This window comes from Ovis aries, chromosome 18 (assembly GCF_016772045.2).
Source record: "Ovis aries strain OAR_USU_Benz2616 breed Rambouillet chromosome 18, ARS-UI_Ramb_v3.0, whole genome shotgun sequence".
In the NCBI taxonomy this organism is placed as follows: domain Eukaryota; kingdom Metazoa; phylum Chordata; class Mammalia; order Artiodactyla; family Bovidae; genus Ovis; species Ovis aries.
In genome coordinates, this window is record NC_056071.1 from 65,311,632 (window position 1) to 65,335,955 (window position 24,324).

Here is a 24,324-nt window from a genome sequence, read left to right on the forward strand (position 1 = left end):
GGGGCCCAAGCCAAAGGTCTGATTTACCTCTCACTCCAAACTGGTTGTCCTGCACCTGTTCGTTTTTTTAATTATTAAAATTAGAGGCTAATTATTTTACAATATTGTGGTGGGTTTTGCCATACACTGACATGAATCAGCCACAGGTGTACGTGTGCCCCCATCTCAATCCCCCTCCCCCACCTCCCTCCTCATCCCATCTCTCTGGGTGGTTCCAGAGCTCCGGCTCTGAGTGCCCTGTTTCATGCATCTAACCTGGACTGGTCATCTATTTCACATGTGGTAATGTGCATGTTTCAATGCTATTCTCTCAAATCATCCCACCCTTGCCTTCTCACACAGAGCCCAAAAGTCTGTTCTTTATATCTGCGTCTCTCTTGGTATCTCACATATAGGATTGTCGTTATCATCTTTCTAAATTCCATATACACGCATTAATATACTGTATTGGTGTTTTTCTGACTTACTTCACTCTATATAATAGGCTCCAGTTTCATTATTCATCTCGTTAGTACTGATTCAAATGTGTTCTTTTTAATGGCTGAGTAATACTCCTCTGTGTGTATGTACCACAGCTTTCTTATCCATTTGTCTGCTGATGGACACCTAGGTTGCTTCCACGATCTGGCTACTGTCAACAGTGCCGCGATGAACATTGGGGTACACGTGTCTCTTTCAATTCTGGTTTCCTCGGTGTGTATGCCCAGCAGTGGGATTGCTGGGTCATATGGCAGTTCTATTTCCAGTTTTTTAAGGAATCTCCACACTGTTCTCCATAGTGGCTGTTCTAGTCTGCATTCCCATCAAGAGTGTAAGAGGTTCCCTTTTCTCTGCACCCTCTCCAGCGTTAACCGTTTGTAGACTTTTTGATAGCAGCTGTTCCGACTGGTGTGAGATGGTGCCTCACAGTGGCCTTGATTCGCATTTCTCTGGTAACAGTGGCGCTGAGCGTCTTCCACGTGTCTGCGAGCCATCTGTGTGTCTTTTGCACCTGTTCTCTTACACGTCCAAGCTCGTCCCACCCACACGCGCAAGCCACAAAGTGATGAGCTGACACTGCAAGTGAGCCCCAGCTCCAGTCAGAACAAACAGCCGACAAGAACACGGGGACCAAGAGTCACCCCCAAACCTACGTCAGCAGCCCCAGTGGGGAGGGCTGCAAACCAGCACCTGCTGCCTGACATGACCGCCTGGGAAACGTGACAGAAAAGCCACTCAGGTCACGGCTCCAATGTTCTGAATTCCCCCAGTTTCTTATTCTCACATATAATCCAAGATAGAAACCCCCCATTTCATAATAAACCAAGTGAAGAAAAGAAGCGCGCTATCTAATGATCAGAGGGAAAAGTTCACCTGATGATCACACTGAAACCAACCCTCGGGTTATCGTCAAATGCACATTTAGGCAACGGCAGACCCAGAGAGCCTTACTCGTTTTCAGTGGTGGCACACAGGAGTCAGAACCCCTGGGAAGACGTCCCGGGACAGGCCCGCGGGGCCCACACTTACCAGGTAGTTCTCGTCCTGGAAGGCGTAGTGCAGCGTGGTGATCCACTGACAGTCCCCGTTCACCAGCACGTCGCGCTCCTCCCGGAAACAGGCCGTCTGTAAAGTGGGGAGAGAGCCAGGCTGTGTCCACTGGGATGGTGCCTGCAGGGCGCAGCCCCAAATGGACGCAGGCTCCAAGGCCACAGCCCCTGCCCTGCAGTGGACAGAGGCTCTGAGCGGACACAGGCTCTGAGTGGACACAGGCACTGAGCAGACGCAGGCTCTGAGGCCACGGCCCCCACCCTCCAGGCCTGCAGTGGACGGAGGCTCTGAGCGGACACTGGCTCCGAGGCCACAGTCCCCCCACCCCAGGACGCAGGGACCAGGTGCGTGGTGTCTCCCCCTGAGGGCTCCCACAGCAGCAGAGGGATCTCTGCTCTCTCCTGCCCCCGTGGCCCCACCCCGAGTGTGTTGGGGCTGCTGAGAAGTCACCTCCCCCCAGGGGCTCGCACCCACCCCTCCACACGCCCCTTCCAGGGCCAACACACGAGATTCAGCCCAGCTCACGCTTGGACTTGGTGCACAGTATGTCAATCATAGGTTCTGTGTAACCAGGTTTAAATTTAGAAGCAATATTCAACTCTTCAAATGTGCTCATGCACCATGACTAGTGTGACAAGGTGAGTCATCTACCCCTAAAGCTTTTATAATTTTTAACGTTTACCCTACACACTCATCACTCGAGATTAACATAACAAGTTACATTACATACGGCCCAACTAGCTTCTTTCATAAATCAATCACTTCCGTAAAAATTTAAACTTCAATAGAATTTGCTACTAGTATTTCTTTCCCCATGTACTTTATTTGGTCCCTAAACTTTCATTCAACAGTAGCTCTTCCCCCAAGAACTGCTCCAGTGATTTTCCTGTGTTCACCAACCTGCCAGCGATGACAGGAAGGGCTGCTGGGGCTGTCGGTGATGGGTGAAGATGGAGAGGGGGGACGCGGAGTGGACGGGGCGGGGCGGGGGGGCGGGGGCAGAAAAGGCCAAGTCATGGGACGCCTGCATTTCGAATCCAGGTGACCACAACACTGGTGACAACTCAGTCAACCAACACACGCTTGAGCAATGACACGTGTAAGACCTTGTGATTGGTGCTGCAGCTGGAAAGAGGACATGAGTGTCGACAGGGGAGGGGGGAAGGCACATGTACTTTAAGAAGACGGAGCTGGGTGGCCAGCAGGGTGCTGAGGCGGGAGCCCCAGAGAGGGAGGAGGGACGGCCTGCGCTCAGGAGAGCTGCGTGGCCATCAGCAGTGCTGTGTACTGTCCACACAGCGTGACCACTCGCATCGGCAGGTAAACATCCATGAAAACAGCAAAGGGGCCACCTGGAGTTACCAGGAGGGGTCAGAGTGACAGGATGAGAAGGAATTTCCAGAGGAGGAGGTGGTGGTTCTGGACGGGGGTCCCTGGGACAGACAGAGGGCAGCAGCGGCCTGGAGGGGGATGGAGGGGACAGGGAGAGCGAGGCCAGGGCCACGAAACAGCGGCCACCCAGATGGACAAGGAAGAAAGAAACAGGCTGTCCTGTAGTGGTCACCTACTTTTATTTATAACCTTCCCTCCCCTAGAGGAGGGAGGGCAAAACCTTCCCGGATTCAAGAATCCCTTCTGCACCAGGAGCAGAATTGAGATAAGATGCCCGAGGGTTTTTTCCTGTTTTTTTCCAGGCCCATGATAGCTTAGCTCCTCGACAGGGGCTGAACCCATGCCCCGTGCAGTGGACGCTCGAAAGTTCTAACCACTGGACCACCGCCCCCAAAGACCCGAGGGGGCTCTGGAGAGAGGCACCTGGCCAGGAGCCGACACCAGGAGGGGCAGGTGGGAGGGGCTGAGGGCCTGCTGACAGAAAGCAGCGGCTCTCATCAACGAGGGAAGGACGGACAGACAGAAGAAGGTCCAGACGTGCAGGACTGCGGTTCTTACCCACTGGGCTCCATCAGACCTTTCCTGACATAGACACTGCCAGTTTACGGATTTATTTAAGGCGCCACACCTACCTCTGCTCTTTTCAGCATTTCCCACTTGTTAAGGATTTTCATGGCGTATATTCGTTCAGTGTTCTTCATTTTGACAACAGCAACCTGTCATACAAATGAGAGTTCAACAAAAATTCAGTTAACGAAGCACAAAAGGTCAGCAGCACATTTCATTAATTACAGAGAAAACTTAACTGCCTGGAAACCCTGGAAAATGAGCTGTTAAGGAAAGTAAAGTTTTCTATATAAGCAAAGATTTGCCATTTTAAGCATCAAAACTTGATTTTAGGACTTCCCTGGTGACACAATGGGTAAGACTCCACCTGCCAACGCCCGGGACACAGATTCAATCCCCGGTCTGGGAAGGCTGCATGCGCCTCGGGGCAACTAAAGCCTGCGTGCGGCGCGTCCCGAGCCCGCACCCCACGCTCGGCCACAGGGGAGGCCACCGCAGGGAGAGGTCTGAGCACCTCACCCAAGAGTGGCCCCTGCTCTCTCGCAGCTAGAGAAAGCCCGAGCAGCAACAAAGGTCCAGTGTAAACAAAAATAAAAATAAATTGATTTAAAAAAAAAAAGTCAGTTCTAGTCACATGAGGCCTGAATGACTGCAGTCGCTGGCTCAGCCTCCATCACTTCGGAGCTGAAGCACTGGAGCACGCGGCCTGCCGGCCTCTCTCTGGGGTCTGCGCATTTGCACAGCGATGGCTTTGCATTCTGTCAGGGGCTCCCAAGCTCCCCTCCTGCATTCTGGGGCTTCATCTCCCCGCACACCCAGCCACCCCCACCTCCCAGCCCTGCACACGCCAGGACTCGCCTCCGGGATTTTTTCTTCACGAGGGTGGTGAGTAACTGCGGTAGGGGATGTCTTCCTCTTATCTCACTGTTTACTGAACCCAGTGGGCAAGGCGCAAGTGGCTGACGCTATCTCTGGGTTGGCGCAGCAGCCCTACCGCAGACCATCACGTAGCTCCAAGGGCTTTTCAGGTGGAGCTTATGTACGAGAAAAGTGGCCCATGGGGAATGTCGTGACACGCACGTGCGGTGCTATATGTGGTCTCAGCTGTTACATAACCATGTATTTACAAAATGCGGGGTGAGAGGCCGTGGGACAAGAGAGCCTGACCACCGCTGTCTCAGCTAATTTGCTCTTTCCCTACAGGGGCTCCAAAGTGTAACCTGGGCAGATTCACTTCTTTGTGCCTGAGTTTCTACAACTAGAAAATGGACAACAGCAGGACTGTCCTAAGACTGTTGTGTGAATTAAAAGACTCGACACGTTCAACATGGCTCAGGATGGTTTAGGCACATAGTTATTAGCCCTTGGCATGCTGGCTGTCAGCCATATTCTTCAAGGTACAACTCAAATGCCACCTTGTCCAGGAAGTCCTCTTGGACTTCTGGTCCCCATCAAATCTAAGATGAATTCTTCCATCGCTGCACGTGAGAAGTGATGTCTGCACCGTCATATGGCACACCCTACCCTATATAAATAAATCACTCACTCGTTGCCCTGAGTCCCCATCACAAAACCATAAGCAGTGATACTGACCCCTGCACCTGGGCTCTGCTGCCAGGGGCTGCCACACACAGGGATGGGACAGAGAGTTCCAAAAGCGAACCACTTATTCCCCTGCTTTCTAAACAACACCACATAGCAACATCATCGCAGCAACCACAGGAGCTGACACGCACAAAACACCGCTTGTGTCCGGGGCTGCGCCGAGCAGCGGACCCACTGTCTCTCAGCTCACCCTCTCTACAGTCCTAGATGGGGGCTACTTCTAATAACGTCACAGGTGTGCCATCTGAGATGCAGAGCCTCACTCCCTCAGGCATGTGCTGGGAAGGACTGTCTTACAACTATGGTCACAATTAGATATAATCCTCCCAGAGCCTGCAGAGGGTCAGAGGTACGTGCCCTGCACTGCTGGGCTACTGGCCAGGGTCCCCTCCACACAAGTGCCCACGACCACCCTCTGGCCCTCACCCCCCTCACCCCCTCACACCACACCTAAGTGGCCGTCGGTCCACTGCCGGTTCAGAAACCACTGACCAAACCTGCTACAACTCTGAATAAATTAAGAATAACAACAAATAACAGCAAGCGCACATTTAGTGGGCTCTCCAACATGTCTAAGGACAGGAACTCTGGACACACACTGCCATCATGTGAGGAGTGTCTATCTCTTCCTGGGAATTAGCTATAATCTGAGAGGGTAAGATATTAAGTGGGAAAAAACTACTAGTGCTTAGTACAGAAACGGTCTAACCTGGTAAGCAAGGCAGAGCTGCTAACCTTTGAGAAAAAGAATGAGATTCTGAAAATGACAAGCATCACTGACGATCCAGACCTTGCCGGGAACGAGATGCAGACCACCAGAGAGCGTGGCTCTAGAGAGGAGCTCTGCCAGGGCACAGAAAACTTTCAGATAACACACAGGATGGTTCTGATAAAACACACGCACAGAGGCAGGGAAGGAGGGGGAGGGAGCTCAATCGAGAGCAGCAAGCTATAAAGTGATCAAGAAAGTGAGATAAAACGTCAACAAAGGGGCATCTGAGTAAAGGGCTGAACCGATCTCTGAACCGTTCTATCCACACAGCTGTTCTCTTAATTTGAACCTGTTTCTAAACAAAGCTTTCACAGCTTTGCTTCTTTAAGTCATCCTAGAAACAAGGGGCAGCAAGGCAGGGTGGCTGGACACATGGGCTTTGCGTCAGGCACAGGAGTCAGAGCTGCCCCCACCGCCCACCCAGGGTCAGGCCCCCGCTCTGCGCCTCAGCCTCGCATCTTCTCCGTGTCTATGAAAGCATGTGAGGCTTGTGGTGCCAAGCACACGGTCACCCTCGGGGACCTGCCGTCACGTCCAAAGCCACGGCCCTGGGCACCACACCTCGAAGCCGGAGAGTGGGCCCCACTGCAGATCCAGGGTCAGAGGAACCTCTCGGGCCGCTTCTCCACGCTGAGGGGAGGACGGAGACGTGTTCAAAGCTCAGGAACAAGCCAACACCCTGAGACTCCAAGCCCTGGCTGAATAATAACCTATTCGCTGAGCTCTGCTACAATTCTGAGATAAGAGGGACATACTCCACTCCAAGCGGACTCTGCGAGTTCTGTGTACAGGCAGGGCTCTTGAACAGCACCGCCATGGTGTCAGAGGCACAGGTGCACATCCCTGTCTATGCACGGGTACACACACCCCTGTCTGCGTATGGGGGTACACACCCCTGTCTGCGTATGGGTGCACACACCCCTGTCTGTGTATGGGTGTACACACCCCTGTCTGTGTATGGGTGTACACACCCCTGTCTGTGTATGGGTGTACACACCCCTGTCTGTGTATGGGTGTACACACACCTATCTATGCATGGGTGCACACACCCCTGTCTACACACAGGTACACACACCTGTGTACAGTTGCACACACAAGGCAGATCTGCACAGACTCTCCCCCATCCCTGGCTTGTCACGAGGAAGCAATCATTCAATTAAAACCACGTGTGAAGAACACTCAGGACACAACAATGATTAGGGCATTCCCATTTCCACGATCCGCTTGGTGCTCTGGAGACAGAGAAGCTGAAACGGGGCCACATTTCAGGCACGTGTTGACAAGACCACTCCAGGAGGAACGGCAGTGGTAGGAAGGTGAGCCACAGAGCCCGAACTCCAGCTGCGCTGGCAAGGGCGGCACCCGCGTGCAGCGAGCCGACAGCCACAGGAGCTGGGTGAGGAGGGCTGGTGTGGGGGCCCAGGAAGGGCTGACTGTGTGCCTCATAGAGAAGCTGCTAAACCTGGAGAGGGAGCCAGGGCTGGACTCCAAGGATGAGTCATCTCTCTTCATCCGGGAGGAAGTGAAAAGTGATCGATGTTATCTTCTTTGAAAATCAGAAACTGACTTTTGCATTAAGTTCTTTGGCAAAAAAAGAGCACTAAAAATAACTTGTCAACTATTCGGGCACAACAACTTCCTTCCTTGTGCTTTTGTTTTCTCCTCCCAAAGGCCATCCCTGTCCTGCCCTGGGCTCTCCTCCTGCTCCCCACCCCAACACCCTACAGGACTTGCTGTCAGTGTGGAGCTCTGCATGGCCAGCGCTGTGCCCAGCAGACCGCCCCGCTCCTGGGAGGGGAGACAGTCGGTGGAAGGGTGTACTGAACTGAGCTGGGTTTCAGTTTGAAGAGAGATCTGCTGTTTCTCCACAGAGCTCACTTTTTCCCCTGCTCGGGGAGGGCAGGGCTCCCAGGAGGTGGGGGCTCTGAGGAGAAAAGGGAAGGACTTCTCCAGGAATAGGATGCTCCGTACTGACTGGGGAGCTGGTTGCAGAGGAGCAGACAGCTGTCATAACTAGAACCGTTCACCCAGATCTGTGCATCTCATGGGGAGGTGCACCTCAGTACCTGAAAGCAACAGCCAACATCCCCGTCCCGCCCCAGCCCACAGCCGGTCTGGGGTCGCCCCGGGTCTGAGCTGCCCCAGTGGCGGGCCGCCCCATCCCCTGCGGCCTGGAGAGATCCACTCTCAGGGCTGGCGGGGGAGAGGAAGGTATGAGGAGGACAGGCCCCCACAGAGCGTGGGCCAGGGTCTGACCCGAGGCCGAGGGTTTCCAAGGAAGAAACAGGAGTGCGACACACAGCTGCCCACATTTACGCCGGCAGGCCAGGCTTTCCCACGCAGGTGTTCTGAAGGCGTTTCCACAGCAGCTCTCTCCTCCTGGGTGTTCTACTGAAGCCTGCAGATACAGCGCGGCTGTCACCAGGTGCTGGCAGCGCAAGAATCATAAAAAACGCTGAAATGTTTTCTAGAACAGATGCCAGTCTGCAGCAGTCATGAGAAACTCCAGGGCAAAGAAGCCATCTCATTAAATCCTGCTCTGCTTCCTTCCGTGTGTATTTCGCCCCATGTAAAGTGTACGCTGTGCACAGCGAATGCTATCTCACAGTCTGCAGCACTCGAGTCACGTCCAGCAGGGTCGCTGGCGAGCAGAGCACACGCGCGGCTGGGACGTGACAGGGCACTTGGCTCACCAACACACGCAGCTCCTGGCCCAGGAGCACTGAGGCAAATCCGAAGGAACGGCGTTACTGCAGTTCAGTGAAGAGCCCCCTGCGAACGCACCGGATCCTGGCCCGCTGCTGGGCGGCCCGCGGAGGGTGCTGGGTGCGGAGACAGGAGGTCAGCGGCTCCGGCCCGGGTGCACAGGCTGCTCCCATCTGCACCCCCAACACACACACACGCCTGGACTCAACCCCACGAGGACCGACAGGCGGCGGGCAGGCTACCAACAGTGAGTACCGCCGAGACGATGGTTCTTTTTTCCTAAGACTTTTTTCAGCTGACAAATAGATAATTTTAAAAACTTACTCTGTAAGAAAGAACTATTCTGGTCCAGACAATAGGGTAATTCACCAGTCACCACCTTTTTTTTTTTCCTCCTTAATTCTATCCTTCAGATTTTATCCACCAGAAACTCTCCAAATGATACCAATAATTACCTCATCTCAAAATCAACATACAGGACCTTAGAAACGCTAGATAACAGTTGTAGGCAAAACTGAAGGGTGGGAGGGAGGGAGGAGGGAGGGAAGACGTCTACCTCACCTCACCGAAAGCGCCTCTTCCGATCACTTTAATGATCTCGAAGTCTTCTCGATGGAGCTGCATCTCCTTCACCAGCTGCGTGAACGGTTTTGCTACAAACGAAAAGAAGTCAAATCAACAATTTGCTCTAATAAGTTGATAACAGATAAAAATTTTATAATTGGGCATTCTAAGAAGTTATATTTTACTTAGAAGCAGTTTACTTTTTAAATGAATACTTTTTAAAACATGCAACATATCCGTAAGGGTTTCCTTGGCAACCCAGTGGTAAAGAATCCACCTGCCCACGAAGAATCCACCTGCCTAGGTAGCAAAAGGGGGCTCAATCCCTGCAGAAGGAAATGGCAGCCCACTCCAGTACTCTTGCCTGGGAAATGCCATGGACAGCCTGTGGGGTTGCAAAAAGAGTCAGACACAGTGTAGCGACTAAACACCAACCTTTGGGAAGGTATGGACAGCTGGAGAATCAGAAGTTACACCAGATTAAGGTGGGCATTCATACTGGACCTGTACTTCAACACGTGTCATAACAAACACCGTCACAACAAAGGCCCCCTGGGAAACTCAGGGCAGTGGGGCTCTCCCCACTGAGCGAGCTGTGGACGCTCGACTCTCCTGCAGGGCAGCACAGGCTAGCGGGCCAGATCTGTGAGCTCTGGGTGCCACGCGTCAGCCTGAGGGACTCCAGGCGCTCTCCCAACTCCCGGTAACCAGCTTGAGTTGCTGGAGCCCCTGGCGGTGCCGGGGGGCAGGCTGGGAGCACTGCGCCCCCACACAGGCCGCACGCCATTCTCAAAGTTCACTGTGTGGTCACCCACGCTTCAGGGAGAAGAAAACGGAGCCAGGTTCCTGTGCAATGTGGACCGGGTTGGACAGTGTCTCCCCAACAACCTGTGGATGTGATCTGACTTGGAAGTGGGGTCTCTACAGACGTCATCAAGCTAAGAGGAGGTCCCAAACAGGAACGAGGTGGGTCCTAAACCCAGCACGACTGGCACCCACATACAAAAAACCTAAACCAGAGAGACGACGAGGGGAGTCTCGTGAAGATGGAGGCACAGAGCCCAGGGGTTCAGTGACAAGGAAGGGGTGCCCCCAACTGCTGCTGCTGCCAGTCGCTGGGAGAGGGAGGGACAGGCTTTCCCCAAGGGCCTGCAGAAGGAGCACAGCCCCGCTGACCCCCCGACTTGGGGACTTCTGGCCCCAGAGCTGTGGGAGAACAGGAGCTCTCTGCTGCTCTGGGGCCCCCAGCTGGTGGTGAGCTCTCAGAGCAGCCCCAGGGTCGGGAGCCCCACCGGCACAGGACGCAGCGTGACCGCCGTCCGCCCGGCCCTCGCCTGGCCCGTCACAGTGCTCACACCCTCAGGCCTGCAGTCCTGTGTCTGGCCGACCTGGACTTGCTCTCCACAGCTCTCTCTCAGGTCCTCCACGAGGACAGCTTCGCCAGCACTGCCCTGGGGGGGCGTGGGCAAGCGTACGAAGGCTCTCTCTGGGTTCTGTTATAACTGCATGTGCACCTACTTCAGTCCAGTTCAGTTCGGATCAGTCGCTCAGTCGTGTCCGACTCTTGGCAACCCCATGACTCGCAGCACGCCAGGCCTCCCTGTCCACCACCAATTCCTGGAGTTCACCCAGACTCACGTCCATCGAGTCGGTGATGCCATCCAGCCATCTCATCCTCTGTCGTCCCCTTCTCCTCCTGCCCCCAATCCCTCCCAGCATCAGAGTCTTCCAGTGAGTCAACTCTTTGCATGAGGTGGCCAGAGTACTGGAGTTTCAGCTTTAGCATCATTCCTTCCAAAGAACACCCAAGGCTGATCTCCCTCAGAATGGACTGGTTGGATCTCCTTGCAGCTACATTCTCTCTCCTCAAATCCTGCAAATCTCATCTTTTCTGGACTTCCAATTGAGCTCCACATTCTTAATTTAACTCAATTATTTCCTCCTTAAATAGCTGCTCAGTCCACCAAGGTTTGACAAACAAGGTTTGCTGATCCAAGGAACAAAGAGTAGCAGAAGGTTCTTGGCTCCTGCTGGTAGTAAATTACCACCGCCGCCACTGTAAATATCCATCAGCGCTGAGATTATCCATCAGCGCTGAGATTAGGGAACAGAACACACCGGATCTGAATTATTTAGGGGCGAGAAGCAAGGCTAAAGAAAACTCTTGAGCTAGAACTTAAAAGGTCACCTATGGCGCCTCATGATTTATTTCAAACATCGCCCAAAATATCCATTCTCAGGAATCCTCATGGAAATGCGGACTTTCAACAGCCATTGAAGACCATCACCTCTCTCAGCATCTTCTGGGGGAACCAAATGGTACCTTCATTTTTCCGTGAAGAAGACACTCCTGGCAAAGCTGACGTGCCCAGCACATCCTCCCCCAGCAGGAGAGCAAGCCGGGGAAGGCGATGCTGCGGCGCTCCTGGGAAGGAGCTGAGCCTTGCGCATGTGGCGTGTGCCCGGCAGACGCTCCTCCTGGCGGGGGCTCCACACAGCGCGGGGCACTCTGCTGCAAAAACCCGGAGACTCACGCAGCCTGCAGCCCGCTGTCATAAATGCGCAGGCCCAACAGCAGTGTTCATGGAGGTCAAAGACAACTCACCCCAACTGTGCTGCAAATCCTTGTAACTTCCCACGTTCCCATTCCAGCCCTTGATTGTAGACACAGTAAATGTCCATACAGCTATTTTTCATATTTTGCTTTCAATTTCTCATGTTTTGCATCTTTCTAAACCACTCAACTATCATTTTAACAGTTGCATAATATTTCAGTAAGCTGACACACCCACAACTTAAACTTGTGTGTCTACCTAATGCAGAGCTTAAAGGTTTACTTCTTTAAAATTATTTCCTTATGATGAATAAATTTGCAAGAAACTTTTCATACACACAGATTTTTCTTTCTTTTTTTTACACTATTTCAAGTTAATTTATAGGATGAAATTCCAGAACTCTCCTCTGGGTGCTAACATTTTTCTGGTTCCTAACCTGTCTTCCACCCCACACTGATGCCTTGTCTTCCTTTGAAATTAAAACATTCTTTGATGCCTGGTGAGGTAATGTTCTCCCATATCCGGCTGTATGCCCTGGGATGTTAACTATCCATTCATGACATCAGCTCATTGACCTCATGACCTCATGACATCTGCTTCACCCTTTTTAACCAACTGTACGTTAGAACTTTACTTTGGTTTTGTCAGACATAACAACTGTAAACACCAGGCCTCCACTCTGCTGCCTCTTTTCATCTGAATTGCACTATTTTTATTTTATGGCAATTATTACTTTTAATAAAACCAACTTCACTTTTCCTGTAATTCTATTCTTAGGGCTTAGAAAGTTGTAACTCTTTAATACAGATCTGATAGCCAACCCTATTTTTGGCTAAACAGCTTGTTAAAACAGTCAACTCATCATTCACCTGTTGTTCAGAGTACTCTGGAACCTGGTGAGAAGCGTCTGTCTTGATTTCCACTGGTGACTATCTGTAAGCAGGTGAACAGTCCAGGGAAACATCCCCAAGTTCTGCTCACGCCTCCCGTATTGGCAGGAGGCGGCCATGTGGCCGCGGAACCAGGAAAGTCCTGGTTTCCTTCCATCAGGGGAGTCAAGTTCTAAGTGGGACACCTGGTAGCTCTGCTACCTTAGAAAAGGCATCTGCTCCTCTGACTAAATTTTCCATAAAACAGGCAAAAAGCCCCTCCTCCTCAGGGACCCATCAGCAGGGGCTGAGGCAGGGAGGCAGAAGGCCCCTGCGGCAGAGGAGCCCCAGCCGGCTCTCTTGGCGCCTCTTTTTTCCGCATCAACGGTCCTCCTTGATGCTCCTCAAGTTGTCCTCTTACTTTCTCGATGAAACAATTTTTATTGTTTATGCGTTCTACACAGCTCTGAACAACTTCCCTGAAATGCATGACCACGGGTTTATCCAGTCCAGTCTGATAAAAGGGGAAGAACCATGGGAACACCCCAAATGAAAGCTTGAAAAGATAAAGGAAGTAAGACTCAAGCAACAGGAAGTTAACTATGAGAACAAAATCTAATTTTTAAAATAAAGAGCACTAAAAAGAATCCAGAAGGAAAGCATTATTTCTGAAGAATCCTAAATATTTTCAAACAGTTCTGAAGACACAGTAAAAATGTTACAGTGCTAGGTAAAAATCACTGAGACTGCATTATCTAGAACCCAAACAGAAAATCACCTCAGAGCAGCAGGCCTCCTACAAGCCCAGCAGCGCTGAGAGGCCAAAAACCGCTCTGGCGGGAGGGACTGAGGGAGACAGGGGAGGGGAGAGAGCCACCTTTCCAACAGGGCGGCAGTGTCAGCTCAGAGGCCAGGGAGCCGCCATCCGGACCAGGCCGCGTCTAGAGGCAGAGCCCACGGGCGTGTCTGAGGAAAATGTGACAGACAGGGCCGGTGGCTAGGTAACCGAGGAGATGCAAGTGCGCGGGATTATCATGGAACAGCAGGGGCAGGAAGCAGCCGATACACCCGGGGACCAGGAGAACCACAGGGAGAAGCAGGGCTGGTGAGGCGGGGCACAGGGCTCCGCACAGCGGGCACTCGAGGGTGGGCGGCAGCCGGGGTCTCTGAGCACAGAGGTAGGTCATAGGGGCTGGAGGCCCGCAAGCTGAGAGGGGCACTGGCCAGCTGCTGCTGGGGTGTCTGCAAGCATGGGAAAACACCCAAACCGGGACCCACAGCCCACGACCGGAAGACACTTCCTGCCAGGAAGAAGCTGGGGGCCAGGTGTCCCCTGCAGAGGTGAGCCCAGATTCAACTCGGGATGGAGTCTGGGCTGCGCGGAGCCCTCTGCCCAGGGTTCACAAATGCCACGAAGGAAGAGGAGGCGGCAGGAAGCTGCCAGGCCCTTCTCCCTCCTCCAGCCCCCTCCGTCTCCCTCCGGGGCGCCCTGGGCAGAGACCAACAAGGAGCAGGGTTAGAGCCCAAACTGGGCGATGCTGGGGTGAGGAAGACATCCGTGTGGGAGACACAGTAAGAGCAGGGACGGGGGCTTGTTCCACACGGAAAGCCTGATGCCCTCAGTAACCAGACCCAGGACCATGGGAGCCAGGGCCACGACTGTCGGAAAAGGGAGGACAAAGGCCCCTCGGTACTGGATTAGAAGTGGGGGCAGCAGTGAGAACTCACGGCTTTCAATGTGTGGATGTAATCGGTGTGCACACACACACACAGAAGCCGCACTCTGGCTCCATGGAGGGCCAGGAGGCAGCACCACCCCAGCAAGAAGCATCATTAGGAAAGATCTTGGTTTCTAAACACCATTCTCCAGCTAAGGAACCAGGGCTCCTCCATCGATTCCAGAGCTGGGTCAGGCAAGCACAGGTGAGCCTGGAGCGCCCTGTTGTGCCCGAAAGCAAGCAAGCACTCAAAGAATGAGTGAATGGAAACAAACAGTCACAGTCACAGATCATCCCACCCATTAAATAAAACAAGCTCAGGAATACACAAGGATAATAAATTAATCAAGAAGTTTTAAAATCTGATGAGAAATGGGATATTTACAGTTTCAAAGCACATCCAAACGGATACTACTGGATCAAACAGAGACACAGCGACCTCACAGTGCAGCCTGGCCGACAGGCTGCAGACCCGGGGATCGGAATGAGACTGCACCACCCAGAGGACACAACGAGAATCACCGCGTTCTGGACTCTGAACTCAACCACGAGGACACAGAGCGAAGCCTAAGCTGTGGAGACAGTCCACGAAATGACTGGCCTACAGAGGGCTCAGCCATGACAGTTAGGCGAGGCCAGGCACATCCCCGAAAAGGGAGGGAGACAGGACGGAAGCACAGAGGGGCTGGGATCTCGGCCCCTCTGCTGCGGGAGAAGGTGGGACGGCGGGCCTGGGGGAGTGCGATGCTAAGTCCTGATCTGGGGGTGCAGACTACGGGGTCCAGGGAACACACACTCAGCCTTCAAGGGGGGGTTATGTAAGCAACTCACCCTCAAATTGTTGAGGGAATTCTTTATACTGCTATCTGCAGCTTTTCTGTAAGTTTGAGACTGTTTCAAAACATTTAACCTCGTTTTAAAGATCATCAGTTGGTATCTGGAGCGCGGGTGGGGCTGTGGGGCAGGCATGGGGGGGGCGCCGCCTCCCACCACGGCGGGAGGAAGCATAGGTGAGGATGACGATGCTGCACCAGGTCACCCTTTGGAAGAGCGCTGCCTGCGATGTGGGCGGAGCAGGGGGAGACTCCAGGGCGAGTGGGTGGGCAGCAGTGATGGACAGGACTCACGGCTCCTGCTGCAGAGTCGGAGACGGAGACGAGACCAAACGGACGGACTGTTCTCACAAGAGTCTACTGCTGGTTCATGTTTTCAAACAAGTATCTCACTTCAGAGCAGCCAGCTGACCCCAGGGTGGCTTCCTACCGGGAGGAAACTGGAGCTCACTGGGAGGGAGCCGGGCAGCAGCATTTTGAAGGCTGCTCCACTGACTAAGCCTAGAGCTCCGGTGCTCTTCAGAATACAAGACCAGGATTCTATGAGCTGTGCCCAATGGGGAACAAGCAGCTTGTCATGACACTCTTTAAACAGTCAGGTTGCAAAGCAAAATCACAACCAAAACACCATTAGGGATTCATTTCAAACATAATTTATATTAAGATTCTCTCAGAAGTCAGATATTATGGGTAGTTTGAAGAAAACAGATTCATTATAATGCTTAAAATAACATTTGCTTTTTCATGGTAATAATGAACCCACAGATTCTGAGGTAAGACAACACAACTACTCCGAACCTTAGAAAAAGCAAGGTGACCTCTCCTCTCATGCCAGCAACTGGCAAACACGGGAGGGCCCTGCACTGGGGCAGCGCTCCGGGCGCGGGCTGGCCGGCCGGTGGGGACCCACGCTCAGCGACTGCTGGGGTGGGCACCACTCGGAGCCCCGCCCCACATGCGCGGTGGGTGACCTGCAGCTGCGGCCTGAGACCGTCCCCAAGAACCCACCCCATCAGGCAGTCACAAAGCTACCACCCCGCCCTCCGGTGCTGGCCTGCATGCACCCTCCAGCCCTCAGCACCATCTTCTCCCAAACCAGCACCGTCCCAGCACTTCCCTGCTGCCGTGCTGCCGACCTGAGCATCCTTCAACAGAGCTTGCTGCCGCCCCTCCTCCACAACACCCCGTGCGCCCCTCAGTCCCACTACACTCATCTTTCAGTGCCTCCGGCCTGAATGTGGTGTTACGAAGCAGGGCCCTGTGAGGGGTACCCCGCCCCCCACGCCCCCCCCAAGTGGAACACAAGGGAACCAGCAAACACAGCTGCCTCAGCAACCAGTCATCAGGAAAGGTGACCATCTCCACTGGGAGCACCTTTATTTTTTTTCTAAGAATACATTCAACAACTTGGGATATTTTCCTCCAAAAAAAGACAGAATAAAGCTTAGCCCTTAGACAGCTAAACCTTGATTAGGAAAAACATTTTCCTATTCTCTTCATTCTTCTATAACCTAATCCTCTTCCTACAGAACTTCTCATGATTCTAAAGGGCAATCAATCAATCAGCCAAGCAAGGACAACCATTGGCAACTCCAAGAGCAAACGGGGATCCCTATGTTCCCTCTAAACAGAGAATGGCTTTACCAGGAAGGACTGGGGCAGAGGGAGACACTTTCGCTGAAACTGACTGAAAATGTGAAATGAGAAACTGATGCCCCACCCTCTGGTTTGTTTATCTAGAGAGGTAAGAGCAGACCAGCTGGACGGGGTGCCGGGAGGGGCAGCCTGGTGTTGTGGGGTGGGGCGGCCTCATGTCGCCAGGAGGGGCGGCCTCGTGTCGCAGGGTGGGGCGTGCTGGGCCCCCGCCCCCGGGCCCAGCCTAGGCCCCGCGGCACTCACACCCGGGGAACTGGCCTTTCAGATCACCCAGTCCAAACAGTACACGTACCAGGGAGGAACCCTGAGCCCAAGGGCCAGGAACACGCAGAGGATGCGAGGGGCGGCTCTGCTTCCTCTGCGAACAGTCAGCCCCAATCCTGGGGCTCCCCACCCCCACCACTCAAGAGGTGCAGTGATAGGCATCCCGCATGGAGGGCGGTGGGACAGCACCCTGAGGACCCAAGAGTGTGGCCACCAGAGGACCGTGAAGGGCAAGGCGTGACCTCAGCCCCACTGCGTGTCCAGGGCAGGGCTCCCCGGGCCAGGCCCTGACCTAGCCAGGCAGGAAGCAAGCACTCTCCCCAGCACCGGCTCCGGGGAGCTCACGCTTCCAAGACGGGGTGAAGTCTGTCCCCACAGCGCAGATCCAAAACCCCAATGGGAGTCTCACCTGCCCCAGAGTTTGTGGAAAATGTGCTTACGTTACATTAAATGGACTTGACTTGTTGTAGCAACGATGATCTTTGGTTAAATGACAGAATGCTATACTTCATAAGAAGCCGAGAAAGTGGAAGCTTCCAAGAAGCCCTGTTAACTCCCAACTAAAAATTCTCCAACCATGAACTCTTCAGATAAGCTGACAATCAGGGACTACAATACTGTGAAGTGAAGAAACACTAATTTTAACCTAAAGCAGTGTAAGGTTCTAGAGGACTGAGAAGGAAGTCCTTTAATGCTCTGACTCAGAAGACAAGTAAGGTTCCGACTAAGTCAGTGAAAATCTGAGAAGCAGGGGTGGGGAGGCCGCAGTGAGTCAACAGAAAACCAGGAAAAATCTCATTCCAACAGCCTGCTCTTATGTTATGTTATGTTATGTGAAGGAGGCGAGCCTTCCCAGACCAACCCTGGGGTCAGTCACACGACCCTGCATCTTTGCCTCCACTCCAGAGTTGACGGACTGCCTTCCTCAATTCCTCTTCACGTGGTCCCTCTTGCTTTGACATCACTGCAATAAAATTCTGCTGCCTCACTGACGGGCATCACTCAGAACTGCTTGCCTTCCTGCCTGCAGCTCCCAGTCAAGAAGGCAGCAACTCTGAGACTATGAAGTCATCTCCACGAGCAGCCGCGGCCCTGTCCTTTGGGATTCCTTTGTCAAAGCAAAGACCTGTGTAAAGTGAGTGACCTTCACAACACATCTCTTTTCTAAAGCCAGATCCCTCGAGGATGTGAATACAAATATATGTTTTGTTAAAAAAAAAAATCCCAGTGTACAACGCCACGTTATGACAAAGCCAACAGTCACACACGGGCTCCCCGCTACCCAAAATAGAGTGCTCACAGGACATCTTCCCTGGGGCTTCCCTGGCGGCTCAGATGGTAAGCTATTGGCCTGCTATGCAGGACACCGGGGTTCAATCCCTGGGGGAAGATCCCCTAGGAGAAGGGAATGGAAATCCTTCCTAAGCAATCGCCTCAGGACACGTCTGCTAACTGATCCACAGAGATGACGTAGAGACACTCAGACACTGCAGAGCTGGAGGGGGGCTCCTGGGGAGGGAGCCTGGCGGGGCCCTCTCTCTGCTGGGGGTGCTGCCTCTATAGATGGTGCTCTGCAACATAAACACTCGTCAGTATTTTCACTTTCTGCCTTTTTTCCCAAAACATGAAAATTGTCCTAGAATTTCTCTTCGTTACCAAGAACAGGTACTAATGGAGGTTCTGCACAAAAGCCTAATTTCTGATGAGCAAGGAACACATGTGCACATGTTGCAAAAGTGTGACCTAAGAAAAAGAGACGACTGCACGATGCTTTGATGGGTGGACCAGGCAGACCGTGCACATCCAGGCCCTTCCATCTGAGCCACACTCATCCTGGCCACCTACCTGCTAAATTTAAGAAAAAGAAAATTCAGGAGTACAGAATGTATAGCCGGTAACCAACTGGTGGGGGAGGGGGAAGCTCGCTGAAGATTACTCTCCCATCACTCAGTAGAAGGCACACCCATGTGGCCAGGCCAAGTACAACCCCTGTGGGTCCAGAGGTGAAGCCCCACCAGCACAGGCTGCTGCAGGAGCCCGGCACACTCACAAGGCATCCCCGAGCTCGTCTCCTCCCCTGCGGACTGAGAGTGAGAGTGTGCATCCAAGGAGTTACAGGAGCGTGAGACCCAATAACCCAAAAGCTTTCAGCACTGGGCCAGCACACGGTCCGTCCTCACTACTCGGGAGCTCGTCATCACTGCGGGGTGGCACGTCTCTTTTCGTTTTTGTTTATATGCCATATTTACCAACAGGTCCCTTGGACTTCAAGGGGATCAAACCTAAAGGAAATCAATCCTCAATATTCAACTGGGAGAACTGATGCTGAAGCTCCAATACTTTGGCCACCCGATGCCAAGAGCCGACTCATTGGAAAAGACCCTGATGCCGGGAAAGACTGAAGGCAAAAGGAGAAGAGGGCAACAGAGGATGAGATGGTTGGATGGTATCACCGACTCGATGGACATGAGTTTGAGCCAGATCTGGGAGACACTGAAGGACAGAGGAGCCTGCGTGCTGTAGTCCATGGGGTCATAAAGAGTTGGACATGGCTCAGTGACTGAAGAACTACAACCAGCAAATCAACAAATGAAACCACTGCCTAAATTATCCTAGAATCCAGCTGTATTACCAACCAAGAAGGTACACTCACTACCAACAAGCTCTGCCAGGCAGGCTGCATGTAGAAGACTCCTGGGTAGCACCCAGTAACTGCCACTGAGCAGCCCTGTAAACCAGGTACTCCAAGAGGGCCCTGCACAGCCCTGGAGGATGGTCTCTCACCCGGAGAGGGCGACTCACAGGCACGCCTCAGCCAGCAGGGCTGCCCTGGAGCAGAGGCGCCTGGAGCTGCTGCTTTAGTGGAGGGAGGGCAGCTTCACCTGCAAGGTCCAGACACCGGATAGCCGCCCTTCTGCCTCCCCTGCCCCCAGGGAACTAGCTGTCGCTGACCCCCCACTTTAATCAGCTTTTCTATCGCTCTCCCTGGACACATCAGAGCAGCTGTGACTCATGGAGGCATGGCAGAACCTTCTGACTGCTGTGATGACCTTCACATCTCCACCATGTGACTTACTTTCCTTCAGTCTAAGAGCCTATTTCTAAACACAAAGGGCCACGGAAGTAAAATTTCTGCCTGAGGCAGAGACCAATAGGCCCCTGGGTCAGGGCTTTCAGCCGCTGTCAGCTTCCCAGACCTGCTCAAAGGCTCGCCATTAATTACAGTACAGCGACCGGAAAACGCAGGTGCTGAAGACAGGCCTGAACGAGCACAGCGGGTATGTCGCCCTTCTGCTTCCGGGGAAAATGGGACAAAAACCTTTTAAGAGATTCGTATTTTTTCCTGAAGTAGAATTTCTGATGTAAGAGCTTTAGCTCTCTTTCTGTTCTGTTTGACCTCATTTTGGTAAGACAGGTAGAGGGCAGAGAAGAGGGCGACGTCTACAGGGAGCGTGACTGTGAAACAGGAACCCACCGACTCAGAGCCTTTCCTAGTGCGCCTGCAGCCGAGTGGCCACTGGACGGCAGCCCTGAGTGGGCGCCAGTGGGCAGGTACGGGCGGAGCCCCGCGCCCAGCACCCCACAGCCTGGCAGCCTCACCCGTCCCACGAGCGAGAGGACTGCGGATCTGCACCCTCACGCCAGAGCTTCTCGAACCCAAAGCCAGCGCAGCCCCTCAGGTCTGGGTCTTCTCAGGGCCCTGGGGTCAGGCTTCTGGGGCTGGTGGGGAGTGCTGTCTCGCCCTTCTGTGTCTTAGATGATCCAAAGGAAGAAAAACGAGGTGTCAGCTAGAAGCTTAGAAAGTGCTAGGGCCGTGTCAGGAGGATCAGTTCTAGTTATCTTCCCCAAGAGACCACCTAAGCTACCTTCTGGCTTTGGGGGATACACTGGAGAGACAGATATAAATGGAGAAAAGCTTTAGGTTTTGTTACCCTCTAATGTACCCCATTCCAGAATTTAACTCAAAAAGTTTTCATAATTTAACAGAATCAGGGAAACAGAAAGTAACTGTGGTTGCCAAGGGGGAAGGGGCTGGAAGAGGGCTGGACTGGGAGCTTGGGATCAGAAAATGTAAACTATTCCATACAGGATGGACAGACAACGAGGTCCTCCTGTACAGCACAGGCAACTATGCTCAACATCCTGTGACAAGCCAAACGGAAAAGAAGGTGGGCGCTTAATAAATATCTATTAAATTGACTGATTTTGCGACGTATAAACAAAGCCCTTTGGGTTCTTATTGGATAGGTGGTAGTTCCTGTATCACCACAGCACAGACAACAGCATTTTTACACAGGACCACACCCACTATTTGCAGAGAATGACACTAAGCGGCATGAATAAACCTGTGAACAAACAAAAACCCCTAACGTCATCAAGCTTACATTTTAGTGGAATAAGAGAGAAAAGAAAACACATGGAAGGAACAAGTAGATGATACAGAAAATTGTAAACCCTTCGGATTAAAAAAAAAAAAACGGCAGGGAAAATGGGAGTGTAGTGGGGCAGAGATATTCACATACAGCTCGCAGGGTGACAGTGGTCTCAACAGTCGGATCCCGGTTGTATTTTGAAGGTGGAGCCGACAGGATTTCCTGCTGGACCGGAAGTGTGCCTGGAGAATTATCCAAGGCGTGGCCTAAGCAAGCGGGAGGAGGGAGCTGCCTCGGATGAGGCGGGGCCGGCGGCTGCTGTGTCCAGCGGGCGCTCCGAGGTGGCCGCTACAAGAGTCTGGATTCTGGAGAGGAGACCAGGCTAGGGGTGGGAACTGGGGTCTTGGGACCCGACTGCATCAGGGTCAGGAGCCTGGACAAGGCCCCGAGGAGTCAGTGGGGCAAACGAGGGCAAGGACGGCGCCCAGGGAGCTCTGGGAGGAGGGGGACGGGAGAAGAGGCGGCGGCGGCGGGAGCCTGGGGGAGTGGCCAGCGCGGGCGCAGGAAGCCAGGACTCCAACCCGAGGCTGAGAACTGAGGGCCACGGGCGGCCCTGACTAGGGCAGCGGTCTGATGAGCCTGAGTCTGCGAATGGGGAAGCGGGAGTGAAGACACGGAGCAGACAACTCCACCGAGCTTGCTGCTTTCAAGAAAAAGGACGGGAGGAGGGGAGCCTAGTTTAAATGTCTGACTTCATTTTCACCAAATGTTTTGTTAAAGAACGATGGGACCTCCCTGTAGTCCGGCGGTTAGGACTCTGCTCTCACTGCCAAGGCTGGGGGTCCGGTTCCTGGTGGGGATCCTAAGATTCCCTCAGGCCACATCCCCACTCATCTTGGAGTAGGGGGCAAGTCCGTCTATTCCAAACCCGTGCTGGCATCACAATGACCACCTAGCCCACCAGCATGGGGCTGGGGTGAGTATTACTGACGTCTGGCTTGGCTGTTTACAACAAACCATGACTCTAGGTTACAAAGATGAATGTCTCAAGCTCCCAGCACAGCAATCCACAGAACACAACGATTTCTTTAAAACGAACTCAATGGCCCAGGATGCGTCTCTGGCTAGCACCAGGGCCTGGCAGTGCCCTGCCCAGACAGGCCTGCTAGCCTGCATCAGGCTCCCGCCCGGGCACCCTCCCAAGAGCCTTGGGGAGAAATGAGTGATTTTACAAAATGGTTTTCTTCAGTTTTTCCTGTTCAATCTCTGGGTAGGGAAGATTCCCTGGAGAAGAAAATGGCAACCCACTCCAGTATTCTTCCCTGGAAAAGTCCCATGGACAGAGAAGTCTGGGCTACAGTCCACGGGGTGGCAGAGTCATGTGGGAACCACGACTGAGCTATCAACACACCCACGGGGACAGAAGGTAGCACCCCGTGCACCCCGTGGTGACAGGAGACGCCCTGCAGGTCACCTGGTCAGGGCGCTGCCCACGCCCAGGATGAGACACCCCTGGAGGGCGAGGCCGTCACCAGGAAAAGGGATCCGGAAATGAGCTGAGCTGCTGTGCGGAGCAGGAAGAGAAATCCCTGATTCCTCACCCTTTCCCAGCACAAAGCCAGACCGGCCGCCCTCCCACGCACTGACAACTGGGCGGGAACCCGTGGGCAGGAAGGAGGGGTGAGCAGGACAAGGAAGGGGGTGTCTGCAGCTCTTCCTCCCAGGCTGCATCGATTCACAAAGCCCGCCGGACTGAGACAGGAGGACGGAGAAGCTCAAAGCTCCCGCCCCCAGAACCCTATACCAGAGTGAGTCCTCACTCGCTCTTCCTGGCCCCCAACTCCCAGCCTTGCTGGCACATTCCTGGAAGACACTGCTCTTTAACAGAGGACATTGACAAAAATAGTATTTGGAGAAGAAAGGGCAACTAAGAAGGAATGGGAAGAGTGAAATAAGAAGTTTGCAAATCACCAGCAATTGATACATTGAAAAGGCGGCAACTTATTTTCAGTAATCAGTCATTTGGGGGAACTTTTAGCAACCAGAAATATCCACTGGCATTCCGTTATGATTACATTAAACTTACGGCATGGTTCAATTTAAGAAACCTAAGGACATAAAATCTTGACTTAATACTTTAAATTTGTCTTTTACTCTCTCTTGCACCCCAAATAGTTTATAAAATCATCACTACTTTCTGAACATCTACATATGTTTCAGGAATTTCATAAAATAGTCTTTAAAACCTTCAGGATAGATATCATCTGCTTTTGATAGGAAAAAAAAAAAAACCCTGAAAACACAAAGCCCAAGTTCATATAAATATACAGCATTTTTACCCCCTTGTTATTTATTTCTCACATAAGTGACTCTTCATGTTTCATAAACATTAAAATTTTTCAATTTTAAAAATCAAAGGAAAAAATTAACTCCACTATTTTTGCTGTTGTTTAACTTAATCATTGAGTAGGTAGTATTTTATCAAAATTCTGTGTACTATTGCTGGCATTTCAGAAAGGCGTGGTTTTCTTTCTGCACAGCAAAGCAATAGCTGCTTCTAATTTCATGATTAGTAAAGCTTCTGAGGAACTAACAGTCAATGGTAGCCAGTATCATCTTAGGTGAAAGCGAACAGTCTCATTCAAATTCTTTGAAAACTGGTAATCCAAGTAAGCAATTCTTTCACTATCCTCTATACAGAGTATTTGATTTATTGCCCTTCCATTCCCCCATTTGTGTCTGTATCTAAGTTAACATACCCTATGACCTAGTTAGTTACATCTACCAAAAAGTTGCAAGAATTTCCACAGCAGCTTTATTTATAACCTTCAAAAACTGAAAGCAACCCAGATGTCCGCTAACAGGAGAATGGAGAATAATCTGTGATAACAGGATATTACTATAATAATAATAATGTAAC

The 24,324-nt window shown here is 52.5% G+C and overlaps 1 protein-coding gene across 5 annotated transcripts in view; it reads right to left on the reverse strand.

Moving 5' to 3' along the window:
• The window catches only part of CDC42BPB (CDC42 binding protein kinase beta), a 103,025-nt gene that overhangs the window by 53,157 nt on the left and 25,544 nt on the right, over window positions 1-24,324 (reverse strand). For 4 of the 5 annotated variants that reach the window (XR_006056934.2, XM_027957437.3, XM_042235533.2 and 1 more), the window contains exons 2-4: window positions 9,134-9,225; window positions 3,555-3,638; window positions 1,510-1,605 (exon numbers count right to left, since the gene is read on the reverse strand). Coding sequence is in view for 4 of the 5 variants with exons in the window: in XM_027957437.3 (XP_027813238.2) it covers window positions 1,510-1,605; window positions 3,555-3,638; window positions 9,134-9,225 (272 nt within the window). In the remaining variant the exon portion in view is untranslated. Of the gene's footprint in view, window positions 1-1,509; window positions 1,606-3,554; window positions 3,639-9,133; window positions 9,226-21,554; window positions 21,645-24,324 lie in introns of those variants that run through there. The other variant, XM_042235536.2, reaches the window with a different exon arrangement.